Here is a 15,406-nt window from a genome sequence, read left to right as displayed (position 1 = left end):
GTTACTGATTAATTTTTATTAAAAAAAAAAATCTTTACCTTCTATTTCTCCTAAAATAAGTCTTTTGTTTTAAAAATAAAACTTCTTAATTATCTCTCTTCTTAATAGCTAAAAACTTCATCAATTCAGTGATTCATTTAATTCAATTCTATATTTCTATCCACTATTTTTAAAGCAAGCTATAAGCAGGTTTTAATTTTCATGTACATATTAGCGATCAATATTTATTTATATTAATATCAACTGAGTAATATTAATATTTTGGATCTATATTTTTTTACGAAATAAGTTGTCACATGCTTTTTACATTTTAAAAATGGTTTTTTTATAAATTTTAGGGGCCTATCTTGTAGTTAGCACATGGCCTTCAAATCGCCGAAGACGAACCTAAAAGGGAGGTTTGGTAATTTAATTCTTACATTTTGTAGGCATTCACTTTTTATAACCAATCAAACAATGAAACAAACTTTCTATTTTTATTTTAAACAAACCCTCCACTTTTGAACTCCCACGAATTTTCAATTCTTCTATTTTTTTGTTCAACGAAACGCCAAATGAGAGGAAGTAGTTTATTTGAGTAGGTTAGGTTGATTCACCTTTTGGGGTTTCAGTTATCCAAATATAATTTCAGGTTCAAAATTCAAATTTTAGGTCAGGTTCATTATTTGATACCTAAGCCCAACAAAGTAAAACTGGGCCAAATAACACCCAATAAATAAGCCCAATTCATACGGCAACAAGATACTTGTTTTAGTTGTATACTCCATCCAAAAAAAAAAAAAAAAAAAAACAAATAAAAAAAACAGAAAAAGGACCGCTAAGGCGCTAACTACAGCAAAACCTTAAAAAACTCGCCCAATAATATTGGTCGTTATATCTGAAGATAAAATAAAATATTAATTGATTAATTAATTAATCTAACTCTTTTATTATAATTAAATCAAATATCGATCTTTTTTCATAATTATAAATGCTAAGCTCTATTTTCTCATAGATCTTTCTTTCATTAGTTTCGATCAAAATTCTTGTGTTCTTCTCCTCAGATCATCAGCGATTAAAGGTAAATCCTACGAATTTTATTCACTCCCATTTCAATCACATCAACCTTTATTATTTTCGATTTAAATTCTTTTTTTTTTTTTTTTGGTAATTTGATAATATTTTCTTGACCATTAATTCGAATTATCCGAATTATCAAATTTTAAATAAAAAACAGGGTTTTTGCCCATATAACAACGTTATCATTTCTACTCAACTTTCTTTGGAAGTCACTGATCTGGGGTTTATGAGTCTATTTTCTGGGTTTTAGCAATCTGGGTTTTTTTTTAATCTGTAGAATACCCAATTCGTTTTTTAATTAGGAGCCTATTAGATTCCGACTAATCTGAATTTGAATTCGAGCATTCATTTCATATATATTGAAGTTTTCCCAGAAAAATTGGAATTTTTTTGTTGAGTTGTGGAATTTTATTCAGTCAAATGGCTCGATTGGTTTTACCATGCAAAGGTCCCGTTTTAACGAAGACCAATTTTCTGGGATTGGTTTCATCTTCTCCTGTGATTATCTCATCCTATTTCTTATCTTTTAATTTGTCTGATTTGTTTTTTTTTGGTTTTTTTTGTTTTGTTTTTTTTTTTTAATTAATTTTTACTTCAAAATTGGTAGGATATAATGATATGTATGCAGTTGATATTATTATAGTTGATAAATTGCTAGCATGTTTGGTTGATTTCAGTTTTTGCATGGTAAATTAAACAGAAAATGAATGATTTTTGTTGGTTACTGCTTTAATTGTATGACTGAATACCCAGTTGATGATTTATGCTGTTTGTGGTGATGCAGCTTCAGGCTGTGTGTCGAGTCAGTTGCGTTCATCGTCCGGTTAGGAGCCTCACAAGATATAGACAGTTTTTTAGTTTAGAGGTTTGTTTAGTTTTACATGGCTGATATTGTGTTGCTTTTGGGATTTGGATTATATGTTCAATGTGGCAATGCTTTACTGAATTTGATTCTGTTTCGTTTTTAGACGAGCTTGCGAAGGAATTACTGTTTCTCATATCCTTCTCTATATGTAAGTAATCTAAATTTGATTGAGAACTTTAGGTGTTTCTGAATTTTACACTCTTTTGTTCTTTTTAGTTGTGTTCTACTGTTTTGTGTTAGTCTGATGTGCTGTTTTGTCCTTTACATTCTGATGTTGTGTACTCTTGCCTCAGAGGAGTCAGGAAGTCAATAAAAGGTTTATCTGTTCAGTTGCAACTGAACCATCGTCAAAGCAAGCTGAAGAATTGAACATGGAGGCTCCAAAAGAAATTTTTCTGAAAGACTACAAGAAGCCTGCTTACTATTTTGATACTGTATGTGCTTCTGTTTTTCTCCCTTAGGCTAGATGTATATGGGACAATAATATGCTATTGTTTTTAAATTGATTGTTTGACTCATTCATGTTGGTGCAGGTGGATTTGAAATTTGTTTTGGATGAAGATAAGACTCATGTCTTCTCAAAGATATCTGTCTTCCCTGCAGAAGATGGTATTTTACCTAGTTGCCTTCTGTTTTCAGTTTTTCACTATGTATACTCTAGTTATTCACTCATGTTTGGCTTTTATGTAACCTTCACCAGCTTCCGCATCTTCACCTTTAGTCTTGGATGGTTCGGATTTGAAGCTAATCTCAGTCAAGGTTGACGGGAAAAAGCTAAATGTATGTTATATTTCTTTGTTTTGAAGTTTTGACTTCATTATCTTACATAGTTTATACATGTTTATTTTCTGATCTTTTACGATCTCTTATTTGTATGCATTGAGTTGTGATTTACAAATTGTCATGGTGCCAAAGTGTCTGGCTTTGAGATTACGTGCAATATAATTTTTTTTCAGGAGGGAGAATTTCTTGTGGATTCTCGCCATCTAACTCTTTCATCACCATCAACTGGTAAATTCACATTAGAAATTGTTACTGAGATATACCCTCAAAACAACACATCATTAGAGGTGAGACTGCTTTTTCACTTTGAAAATTACACCTTTTGCTATTAATGGTTTGTCATTTTGTCGTGCATCTCACACATTACCTATTCTTCATTACAGGGTCTATACAAGTCTTCTGGAAATTTCTGTACCCAGTGCGAAGCGGAGGGTTTCCGTAAAATAACTTTCTTTCAGGTTTTTTTTAGTTGTTTGTTGTATATCATGTTTTAAAGGGTAGGTTGCTAGTCGTCTATCTAATCTGAGTGCATGTCTTTGTTATGGTGCCAGGATCGCCCGGATATTATGGCAAAATATACAGTTCGCATAGAAGCTGATAAAACCAAGTATCCAGTCTTGTTGTCCAATGGAAATCTAATAGGTCAAGGGGACATTGAGGTGAGCTAAGGATGTCCAGCAGTGATATTATCTTTAGGTCGCTATGCTTCAATATCAGTACTAGCATATAATGGAATGTTAATCACAAGTTGCTTATCACAGGGTGGCAAGCATTTTTCCATTTGGGAGGATCCATTCAAAAAGCCATCATATTTGTTTGCCCTGGTTGCTGGTCCACTGGAGAGCAGAGATGACACATTTATTACTCGCTCTGGCCGTAATGTTACTCTCAGGATCTGGACTCCCCCTGAGGACTTGCGTAAAACAGCACATGCCATGTATTCTCTTAAGCAATCCATGAAGTGGGATGAGGATGTCAGTTCTTAAATTCTCACAAATTCATCTTTTGAATGCTCTCGGTTATTTTTGGAACTGAGTTTTCTGCTTGTTGTTTATCTTCAGGTTTTTGGTTTGGAATATGATTTGGATCTGTTTAATATCGTTGCTGTTCCAGACTTCAATATGTGAGATTCGTTCTTGAAGAATAACATTGGATCTATTAAAATATACCGTCTTAGATGGCCTTATTATTTTTTTTGGGATATTTGACTCAAAACGTGTTTTATGTCTTGGCAGGGGAGCCATGGAAAACAAGAGTTTAAATGTATGTTTCTAGAAGGCTTTAGCTCTTATGTCTAGTGATTGTCATTGTTATTGAAACAATTATGAGATTTGAGGTTCACTATGGTCTTTTTTTTTTTTTCTTTTTTTTTTTTTTTTATTGGGCAGATTTTCAATTCTAAACTTGTTTTGGCAACTCCAGAAACTGCTACTGATGCAGATTACGCTGCAATTTTAGGTGTTATTGGTCATGAGGTATGCTTCCCCTGGACTACATTAGTAATTATTGCCTTTGTCTCTGTCTTAGCTTGCACTGATTTATGCTGCTTTGTCTTCACTATTGTCTCAGTACTTCCACAATTGGACTGGAAATAGGTAAGCTATTTCTTCTATTGAGAAGCCATGTATATACTTTACATTTTTGTCTGGCGCTTGCACTCTTGTTAGTCTCTGACATGCATGCTGCCGCAGAGTTACATGCCGAGACTGGTTCCAGCTCAGCCTGAAGGAAGGACTAACTGTCTTCCGTGATCAGGTACTGTCCTTTATGGATCAAAAGTAGTGTTCTTCACCAGAAAGCAGTCAAGTTATTTATTGATCGTCTCATAAAATAATTTTCCTCTTTTAGGAATTTTCATCTGACATGGGAAGCCGCCCTGTAAAGCGGATTGCTGATGTCTCAAAGCTTCGAAATTATCAGTATCCTCAGGTTACTTGGTTTACAACTTTGATTCGGATTCTTGTTTGATGTCATGCTTTCAATATTTTAGTCACACCTCCATTGGCAACCATCCTATTATCGATTCCTTTTGGGTTTTCAGATGCTTCGTTGTTTTGACAATAAATGTATTTAACACCATCTGAAAGTGTTATATCTTTCATGTCTCAGGATTCAGGTCCTATGGCTCATCCTGTGCGACCACATTCCTACATTAAGGTAGACATTGTTTCACCTTTTTCTCCCTTGGTTCTTATTAGAGTGTCTTGATGTCTGATGCCTTCTCTCTTCTTTGCAGATGGACAACTTCTATACAGGCAAGAGCTCATGCGTCTACTTGTATTATTCTTCCTTGTGTTACTTCATATGCTCTTTTCTGTTAATTATTTTACTGACTTTTTTTTAACCGTGGTACTATTCGTATATGCTCTGGTATTCGGGATCTGATGGAAAATGCAGTAACGGTAGGGCTTGACATATTTACACAAATTTCAGTTGTCATTAGCTCCTCTATTTCTGACATATTTTGAGAGGTCTCATCTAGTCTTGGTTTATAATTGCAGGTGTATGAAAAGGTGCGAGTTAATTTTGTCAAAAGCCTCTCATGAGACAGTGATGCACAAAGCTGAAAGAAATTTGTTTAATCATCATAGATGTAAGTTTGGTTTTATACTTATCTATAAATTGAATTTGCCCTTTCCATGTTTGACAGGGAGCAGAAGTAGTCAGGATGTATAAAACCTTACTTGGGAGCCAAGGGTTCCGAAAGGTAATAATGATTAATTTGAGGATTAAAAATCATATTTGGAAATCAAAGTTCCATCTTTTGGTTATTCTTTACCTTATATTTTATTGATTTCAGGGTATGGATCTATATTTTAAGAGACATGATGGACAAGCCGTAACTTGTGAAGATTTTTATGCTGCCATGAGAGATGCAAATGATGCAGATTTTGCAAATTTCTTGCTTTGGTAAATTACTATCTGAACACTAGCAATTTTCTTAGATTTTTTTTTTTTTTAATCTTATTTTTGCTGGTTATTGAGGACTTATGACCTTTAACTTTAACAATTACAATAGGTACTCACAAGCTGGGACGCCTATTGTGAAAGTCACTTCATCTTATGATGCCGAGAAGCGCACATTTGCTTTAAAATTTAGGTACAATTTCTGATAATTTTTTTTTCTTATGTCCCATTTTTATGTCACTGATTCCCTGCTGATGATTCTATTTTTAATTTTGCTTTCTTCAATTAGCCAAGAGGTGCCACCAACTCCCGGCCAGTCAGTCAAAGAGCCCATGTTCATTCCAGTTGCAACTGGTTTGTTGGATTCTCGTGGCAAAGACATGCCCCTGTCATCTGTTTATCATGATGGCAAACTGGAGTCACTGGTTAATGATGGGAAGCCGGCCTACACAACTGTTCTTCGAGTAACAAAGGTCTGACTGATTCTCTATGGAATCTTTTTTTTTTTTTTCAAATTGTAATTGAAAGAAGATTGTCTTCTAATAACGCTTTTTAACCTAAGACCTAGCTTTTCTTCCATGCTGACTGGGAAGAAATGTACCTAGCTTTTAACATTATTGAATCCTGAGATTTTACCTAAAATGTGCTGTTTGTCTAGTTTGTGTAAACTGGTTTATCAATGGCTGCAATCATATTACGATGAATAGGAATTGTCATAATTTCTTACTTACGAGAAGGTTGTCAATGAGTGCCTTGCAGAAGGAAGAAGAATTTGTGTTTTCTGATGTACCTGAGCAGCCAGTTCCGTCTTTGCTAAGGGGCTTCAGTGCACCTATCCGTCTCCAATCTGATCTATCTGATAGTGACCTCTTTTTCCTCCTTGCCCATGATTCAGATGAATTTAACCGGTATGTTTCTATTATATGCAGCTTGTAACTAACTGCAGACCTTAATATTGGAGATATAATGAATTCTGTTTCACTGCTGGCTCTCCATGTTGCAGTTGGGAGGCTGGACAGATCCTGGCCAGGAAATTGATGCTTAGCTTAGTTGAAGACTTCCAACAAAACAAGCCTTTACATTTGGATGCAAAATTTGTTAATGGGCTCAAAAGCATTCTCTGCGACAGAAGTTTGGATAAAGTAAGAATCCTACGACTGTGGATTAGACGTATAGTTTTTTTTTCTTTTTTTTTTTTTTCTCTTTTGCACAAATAGAAACATGTGCTGATGCTGGTTCTGTTTTTCTCCTCACTAAAAAGGAATTCATTGCAAAAGCTACAACACTCCCTGGTGAAGGTGAGATCTTGGATATGATGGTTGTTGCAGATCCCGATGCTGTTCATGCAGTCCGGACTTTCATTAGAAAGGAACTTGCTTTGCAGCTGAAAGCTGACTTTCTTCGCACAGTATGACATTCAATCATTATGTATTTTTGACTATTCTTTTAGTAGAGGAATTCTGCATTGAAGCTCTAAATGGAACTGTTCTGCCTTTGACTATTCTACAGGTCAAAGAAAACCAGACCTCTGAACAATACGAGTTTAACCATACTAATATGGCCAGACGGGCACTAAAGAACCTTTCACTTGGTAGGCTTACTCTCTATGTTTTTATTCTGCTTTGAGATATGACTATATAGGTTATCTGATTACGGCATTTGGTCATATTGCAGCATATCTTACATCACTTGAAGACCCAGAATGCACTGAGCTTGCCCTGAATGAATATAAAGCAGCAACAAATATGACTGATCAATTTGCAGCTCTGGCAGCCATTACCCAGAATCCTGGTAAATATCATGATGAAGTTCTGGCTGACTTCTATGACAAGTGGCAGCATGAATATTTGGTAAGTTCCTGTTATATGTCTTTGTTGTCAATTATTTTTGGCTCAGTCAGATTTAGAAGATTCACTTATTATGTTGAATGTGTGACTTTCATATAATTGGCGACAAAAATGTTGACTATTGACCCTTTCGTTATTACCCCATTTTCTTATTGGAAAGGTTGTCAACAAATGGTTTGCGCTTCAAGCAGTATCAGATATTCCTGGCAATGTTGAAAATGTTAAGAAGCTGCTAAATCACCCAGCTTTTGACCTTCACAATCCAAACAAGGTTTACTCTTTGTTAGGTGGATTTTGTGGTTCTCTTGTAAATTTCCATGCAAAAGATGGATCGGGATATCAATTCTTAGGAGAGTTGGTGGTTCAACTAGACAAGATAAATCCCCAGGTCAGATGTCTTGATTTTTTCTTTTCTTCTTTATATTTAAGTGAAGCACGAAGCACTCCATCAAGGTTCACTTATAAATCTAAACAAATAAGAGAATTTTTAAGTAACTTGCTACAGAGATTCATTCTCCATAAGCCTAACTTTGATGAGCTTTTTCTCCTTGTATTGCAGGTGGCTTCAAGGATGGTGTCTGCTTTCTCTCGATGGAAGCGTTATGATGAGACTCGTCAAATCCTTGCTAAGGTAAAGCCAAGCCTTCTTGCAAAAATTGCTACGTACTACATGTATTCATCGCCTTGGTTTACTTTGTGGTGCATTTTGCTGGATATAATGGATTTGATTTGCAATTTTGAATTACAGGCACAGCTGGAGAAGATAATGTCTGCTAATGGACTGTCTGAGAATGTTTACGAGATTGCTTCCAAGAGTTTGGCTACTTAAAATTGTTCTCCTACTGCTGTTTGACGTCCTGTTTTTACAAAATTGGACTTGTTTGTTATAATAGAATTTTTTTTTTCATGTTGAAGGAAAACTGGACACAAATACAAAAAAAGTTTGGGGGTTTCATTATTGTTTCCAATTTTGGAAATGTTGCTAGTTTAATATCCTCTTCTTTTCACTTTTTTCTTTCTATTGGAATGATTAGGTTTTACTCTTATAGTTAATTTACGTAATTAGTTACATTAACGAGTTGTGAGCGGTTGAGCCCAATATAGAAATTTAGGAGTTGCTTTAGATGGCTTTCATATGTTTGGCTATACAGCATGTACTAGTAAAAATGGCAAAAGTCTTGTTGGTCAACGTTTTCGGATGGCCAACACATAATTACTCGAAATTTAATTATCTTAACAGTTATCTACGCGTTTTAAGAAGTGATTAAACAAGGTGTATTAATAATTGGTAAAAGCTATATGTAGTCTTAAGCTAAAAGTAGAAAGAATAGACATTACATAAACATTTATTACACCGAATTATTCGTGAATTGTCGATAAATTTTCGACTTAATACTAAAAAAAATAATATTAAATGCGGGTTGCATATAGCATTACCCTTAATAATTTTGGTAACTTTGCTATGTTAAGATAACTAATTATTAGCAAAATAGTGTTGATTAATGATTATACGTGGAAAAGAGAATTCACAATATTGCTTTAATATTTGCAAATTGCATGGTATTCCTCATTCTCTTGGAATGTTGGAGCACTGATGATATATGTAGAGGTTTTAAAATCGAACCGACTCAAAAAAAATATCCGTTTTGAACTGTGATCATTTTGATTTGATCTGAAAAATTCAAGACTCAAATCTGATCTGTAACCGAACTGAATTCAAACTGAATCCGAATTTAACTCGATTTGAACTTAATCCGGCACCGATTTGACCCGATTTGAACTCAAATCAAACCGGTTTGACCCGACCTGAATTCAATCCAAACCGAAATTGATCCGAAAAATACTTGATTCAATTCGATCTGTTTTTTATCCGAACTGCCCGAACCGATTTTAATCCGACCTAATTTTGACTTGTGATTTCAAACCAGCCATAATTTTAAGCCCAACCTATTGTTTACCTTTTTTTTTTACTTACACATATGTTAATGACACGATATGAAAAGATGACACATAAATAACTTAATATCGACCTAATAACAAGATTAAAAAAAAATCAATAATTACTTTAGTTTTAAAAATGTACTTATTTGAATATAAATCTGGTCAGCCAAACCAAAATTCAGCCAAACACAAAAAGTATCTTAATCAGAATTGACTGAATCTTGAATCAACCTTAGTAATCAAACCGAACTGAAACCAACCCGATCCAAAGTCATCCAACCCAAAATCAACCCGGTCAAACCTGTTTTGAACCCGATCCGAATTTATCCAAACCAAATACGTACCAATCTGAAGTTAATCCAACCCAAACCTGATCTGGACCTGAATTTGACCCAACTCGAAAGTGATCCAATCCGACCCAAGGTGGATTAATAGGGTAATTTTGAATCGAATATACCCGACCTAAACAGACCCAACCTGTCATGGATCAACCCAAACTCCATCCGGTTATTCGAATTGACACCTCTAGATATATGGACTCGAGCAAAAGAGTAATTTATGAGCTGGTTTTGAGTTAATCTTTTTAAAATGACTCTCAATTATCACAATAATAATAGTTTTTTTTTTATTTTTTTATGTTTTTATTATTATTTTTTTAAAAAATAAAATAAAAACCAATAATAATAGTAAGCAATGCAAAATTTTATTCTTTTCAAAATGTACTTATATAATTAAAAAAAACGATGAGACAATCGACAATTAGTTAATTGTGGTCATTTAACTGCAAATTGTGTAATATATAACTACTTTTTCCGTTTCTTTATACTTGCAACACTTCCCTTATTTTGGAAAAATGGATTTTAACAGTCCCAACTTTTAGCCATGCACCATAAACAGTCCCGCCTATAATGGGTCCAATTTTGAGGGATTTTTCCCAAAATGGTCCCTAACTTGTTATAACCTGTTTAACATGTTAAGAGTGTCATATGCCGCATTTCATTCAATATTTTTTTTAAACAAATAACTCAACCACCTTCTCTCCACCCACCTTCACCCTTTTTCACCACCCTCTTGTAGCCTAACCAGCCACCTCCCATACACTCCTTAACCACCAACCCCTCTAGCCACCTTTTTGGCCACCATCAAATCATCTCCTCCTTATTTTTTCTCTCATGACAAACCACCCACCACCTCTATAAAGCTACCATGACTACTGCCTTTTATCTCTTTCTTTCTTTCTCCAACACGAGCACCACCTTCTCTCTATCTTTCTTCGGCCACGCCGACCCCCGGTGTGAGAGAAGAGTTTAATCAATAGAACCGCGACACATGTGGTTAGTAACTGGTTGACCTGGTCATTTGAGGTTAAGGAACGTTTTGGGAAGAATTCTCCAAAGTTAATTGGGTCCAGTGGGAAAATTAAAAGGTGAAACTATTTTTAGCGGATGGTCTAAAGTTGGGACTGTTAAAATCAATTTTTTTCAAATGGAAATGTCACAATACTTGCAACACACTATAATTAGAAAAGCTTTTTTTTTTTTTTTTTTTTAAAGTTGTACTATTTTCCTTATTTTAATCTCATGGCCTATTAAATTATATTCCTAACCATCTCTCACCCTAATTTTATGTGTATTAAATCATATGAGCCCCACTTTTCTTAAATACCGTGAAAAAGTGTGTGTTGCAAGTATAGAAATACATACTAAAGGAGAAACCGAGAATGACACATGTCATCTCTTGGTTAAAAAAATTTCCTCCAAAAGTTTAGGGGGTTTTTTTTAAAAAAAAAAAAAAAAATTATCAAAGCTTCCTAGTGAATATTTGATACTATACAATAATTATTCTCTTCCTATTTGATAAGTATATTCCATTTATACACATTCCACAAATATATTATTATTTTATTTAATATTGTACTATACAATAATATTTTCCTAGCTGTAGCTTCATGATGTAATCCATAATTCTTGTCAAAAAAAAAAATGATGTAATTCATAATTATTTTTATTAGTCGCACATGTAATACTCCCTAATTTTAATTTATTTCTTTAATATGATACAATTTTCTTTTTATTTTATAATTACAAAATTTTCATCTTATTTTGCAATTAGATATAAATTTTATAATTAAATATAATGTAAACTAATGATAAATAATGAAAAATTGCCGTGCATGGCACGGGATCTAAACTAGTTTATATAACTATAATTATCAACAATCAAGCACAACATTAAACTCATAGTGATACATAGCAATATTATAACTTTGATCGTTTCTTTGTCATACGATTTCTACTATTAACCTATGATATAAGATCATATTTCGTACTCCCTCCGTCCCTTATTTAGTAGTCTATTTGGTTTTTTTTACAGGAATTTAAAAAGCTGTAGATAGTTGGTAAAACTAATGGTTGGGAGTACAAATATGCATGTGGGTTAGAGAGAGATAAAGAAAAGATAGTTGGTAATTTTGAAAAATAATGTCAAAAGTATATAAAAATAAAATAAAAATGATGACAACTCATCAAAAATAGTGTAATTTTGTCAAAAATACACTCTTTAAATAGAAATAGGCCCCTAATTTTGGCTACCTAAAAATGGAATACAGGCCACTAAATAAGAGACGGAGGGAGTACTAAAAAGGTTAAGGATCTAAGGGCTTGTTCTCTTCACGTAACACCTAAAATAAGGTGTTTTTGATTTGATATCAATATATGATCCGATCTTGTTTAATTTTTCCTAGTCTAATATGATTATTTGATATACTAATCTGACTTAATTTCGACCGCATTATTACATTATTGAACTAATGTATAAGAATTAAGGGAGAAAAAAAAAAATCAAATTAGATTTTGTTAAATTCATATCATTGTTTACTTTTCGAGTATGCAATTTTCTTAGTTAATTTATCTAATTTTGACAAGTATTAGAAGTATAAATAATGCGATGTTAGTTTATGAAATAAGTTGAAGAAAACTAATTCTAAGCTCGGTATAGGCGTGGGTACCTTGCATCATATCACCGTTTCGCAAAAAGAACATATTATACAAATGTAAAGAACATACAACTGTAGTGAAAAGAACATACTATTAAAATGTAATGAACATATACCTAAAGTAAAAAGAACATATTTGCACCAAAAAAGAGTGAAGATAACATATGTCCATGTTCTTTGATTGTCAGTGTAATGTACTTTTATTTGTGATATAATGTTCATTGCTTATTGTGAAATGTTCTTTGAATTTTGTCTTAAAATTATGGTGGATATATATAAATAATGTTCATTACATAATATTTTCATGTTCTTTATTAATATTACAGATGTTCTTTAGATATAAAAAAATAAAATAAAATTGGATGTTCTTTACAAAACTGCTATATATATGTTCTTTACAAAACAACGGTATGTTCTTTACAAAACAGCTACATATTTTTTCCGCGTTTTTTGGCTGTACCAAGCAAGGTACGTGCTGCTGTACCTTAAAATTTTCATTCTAAGCTTTATCCCTCCCCTAAATCCGTTTAAAGTATACTTGTAAATAGTTTGTCCTCCAAAAGCTTACAATAATAGTACTACATATTATTCAATAATAATCCAAGAAAAATAAAATTACCGAGTACTTTTTTTTTTTGAAACATACTTATAGGTTGTGGGGGTAAGACTGCAGCAAAAGCATATTTCTCAGTCAGCTACGTGTAGGTTGTGCAAAATGTAGATGAATATTCCATTCATGCGATGTTCCAATGCTCATCTGTAAATGATATCTGGGATAGGAGCAATTTCAAGCTATTACTGCAAGATGCACCGATGGAATCTTTTGCCTCTAGGTGGGCATGGATTGGTGAAAGGGTCACTAAGGCAGAACTTGAAAGGTTTGCTACGCTGTGCTGGGCTGCATGGAGATGCAGGAATGTGGCTGTTTATGAAGCATCTAGCCCGGATGCTGTTATGCTTGCTGCAAATTTCTGTAAATGGGTGGATGACCACCACGAATATAGACAGAAACTGCAGCATCCTAATATAGTACAGCCCCCTCTTTCTGTGGCTAGATGGGTTTGCCCTCCCCCAGGTATGGTAAAGCTCAATGTAGATGCTCACGTTGCTGGTGGAGTCTATGCAGGGTTAGGGGCTGTTATAAGGGATGAAAATGGCCTGATTGTGCTTACAGCCACGAAGAGAATGAGGATAACTGATGTGGTAAACTTGGAAGCTATGGCAATTAGATTTGGGATGAATGTAGCTTTGCGGTTTAACTACAAATGCATTTGGGTCGAATCTGACTCTCTCTCTCGGCTATTAACTCAGTGCAGTCAAAGACGACGGGAATTACTCCTTTCTACTTGGTGATTGCTGATATTATTAAACTTAGAGCCTTATTCAATATTTGTAATTTTTCTCATGTTAGAAGAAACGGGAACACAGTTGCCCACCTAGTTGCTAGAGGTGATACGGGAAGTGATTCGGAATTGATCTGTTTAAACTCTTTCCCTCAAAGTATTGTAACGTTGGCAAACTTAGATCTCGTTTAATATAAAGGCTAGAGTTTTCCTAAAAAAAAAAAAAAGGTTAGTGAAGCTTTCATGTAAAAAAACCTAAAAAAAAAAGTCTGATTTATGCTTTTAGGAATCAGCAACTGTACAAAAGAAAGCAGATGAACAACCGTGCAAACGTGACGTTTATTTTTAGGAATTCTTTAGGTGGGACCCACCTCGTCGCACCAAACGCCATCGAGAAGTGGATGGCCACACGTGCACACACACACTTTATTAAACCAACTTTTTTTCCTTTTTCTTTTTTTATTTTTATTTTTTATAATTGCCTCGGGAAAACAATCACTAATTAGCTACTAATTAAAAAGTGCAACTATATATAACTACCCCATTTTTATAGACTTAGGGATAAACTCTTATTAGTGGTCCATTTTTGTCTGGACTAAATTACCCTTTTCAAGTTAGACTAATTACACGATTACTCGAATTATACTTCACTTCTAATTAAAGGATTATGTTAGTTCTTTGTTAGAGAATCTAATGCAACTTGTTACTTACTCCGTATTCTTTTTAATACTTTTACTTGGTTGTTTGACTCATTCTTAATCAACTAACTCTATTTGTTTAAGAACCACAAAACCAAGGAATCTTTGAATTATTATTAAGTATCAATTTAATGTGAAACTAATAATGCATGATTCTATTCAACATGCTAACTTAAGATTTGATATACTCATTATAGAATATAAATATCTGTAAAACAAAATCCTTAAACATTATTTTTAGTTTTCAGGTGATACATAGTACTTTATCCATCATTTAAATATTACAATAATTATCCTTTGATAAAATTCGCCTTACACTTCTTTTCCTTATGCATTGTAAATGCTCAATGTACGACGATTCAAATGCTTTTTGTTGTTACGTTCACTTTAGTAAGTTTTAATCTGCAATATATCTAGAAAAGCAATAAATACTTCGTATTAAATTTAAATTTATATCCTCCCAAGCCCCAAGATATATAAAATTAGTTCGTTGTCACATTGTTCTAACCTTTTACAATTAATATACTATATTTAAAAGATTCAAAACTACTACGTATATAATTTAATTGTTTTTTTAAAAAAAAAGAAAAAACTATATAATTTAATTAATTATTTAGCAGTTTTGGAAGGATAAGCAAGCATCTACATGAAAATGACTTGAGTGTGTATCTTCAAACTATGACAGATTAAATAGTAGTATAATAATGCATCCCACTCTTAAGTGGAAATAGTCTATTAGTATGGATCAACCATCATGTATAATTTATGCAATAAAATAATGATCCTACCTTTCTTTTTCTTTCTTTTGTTAAATTTTTAATTTACAACTTGCAAAGGAAAATAAAGAATAATACTCTTACTAAAGCATTGCTTGGATGAAGATTCATCATATCGACATATATATAGATGCATGCATAGTGATGCATGGCTTGGGATGTATAGCGTAAACGTGAGGGTGGTGTGTGACA

General features: G+C 33.4%; 1 protein-coding gene across 3 annotated transcripts; it reads left to right on the top strand.

Annotated features, from left to right (window-relative positions):
• The first annotated feature begins 919 nt into the window (after positions 1-919).
• On the top strand, positions 920-8,530 carry LOC110719541 (puromycin-sensitive aminopeptidase-like). Of its 3 annotated transcripts, none has more exons than XM_021898494.1 (32): positions 920-1,060; positions 1,844-1,924; positions 2,028-2,072; positions 2,218-2,358; positions 2,458-2,533; positions 2,625-2,704; positions 2,881-2,994; positions 3,091-3,165; positions 3,259-3,366; positions 3,469-3,681; positions 3,769-3,830; positions 3,943-3,970; positions 4,096-4,182; positions 4,277-4,302; positions 4,399-4,462; positions 4,556-4,636; positions 4,817-4,864; positions 4,944-4,962; positions 5,105-5,109; positions 5,209-5,220; positions 5,358-5,414; positions 5,508-5,617; positions 5,727-5,807; positions 5,904-6,087; positions 6,374-6,522; positions 6,618-6,756; positions 6,876-7,022; positions 7,124-7,205; positions 7,289-7,464; positions 7,622-7,849; positions 8,021-8,092; positions 8,210-8,530. In XM_021898494.1, exons 4-32 carry the CDS (start codon positions 2,296-2,298, stop codon positions 8,288-8,290), a joined length of 2,667 nt encoding a protein of 888 aa, XP_021754186.1. In that variant the 5' UTR covers positions 920-1,060; positions 1,844-1,924; positions 2,028-2,072; positions 2,218-2,295; the 3' UTR covers positions 8,291-8,530. The 3 variants fall into 3 exon arrangements, with proteins under 3 accessions (XP_021754186.1, XP_021754185.1, XP_021754187.1); XM_021898493.1 differs by lacking the exon at positions 920-1,060 and adding an exon at positions 1,251-1,557; XM_021898495.1 differs by lacking the exon at positions 920-1,060 and adding an exon at positions 1,300-1,317.
• Positions 8,531-15,406: the final 6,876 nt, after the last annotated feature.

This window comes from Chenopodium quinoa, unplaced genomic scaffold (genome assembly GCF_001683475.1).
Source record: "Chenopodium quinoa cultivar QQ74 unplaced genomic scaffold, ASM168347v1, whole genome shotgun sequence".
NCBI classification, from domain to species: Eukaryota; Viridiplantae; Streptophyta; class Magnoliopsida; order Caryophyllales; family Amaranthaceae; genus Chenopodium; species Chenopodium quinoa.
Note: the sequence above shows the minus strand (reverse complement) of the source record. Positions and strands in the feature narration are given on the sequence as shown.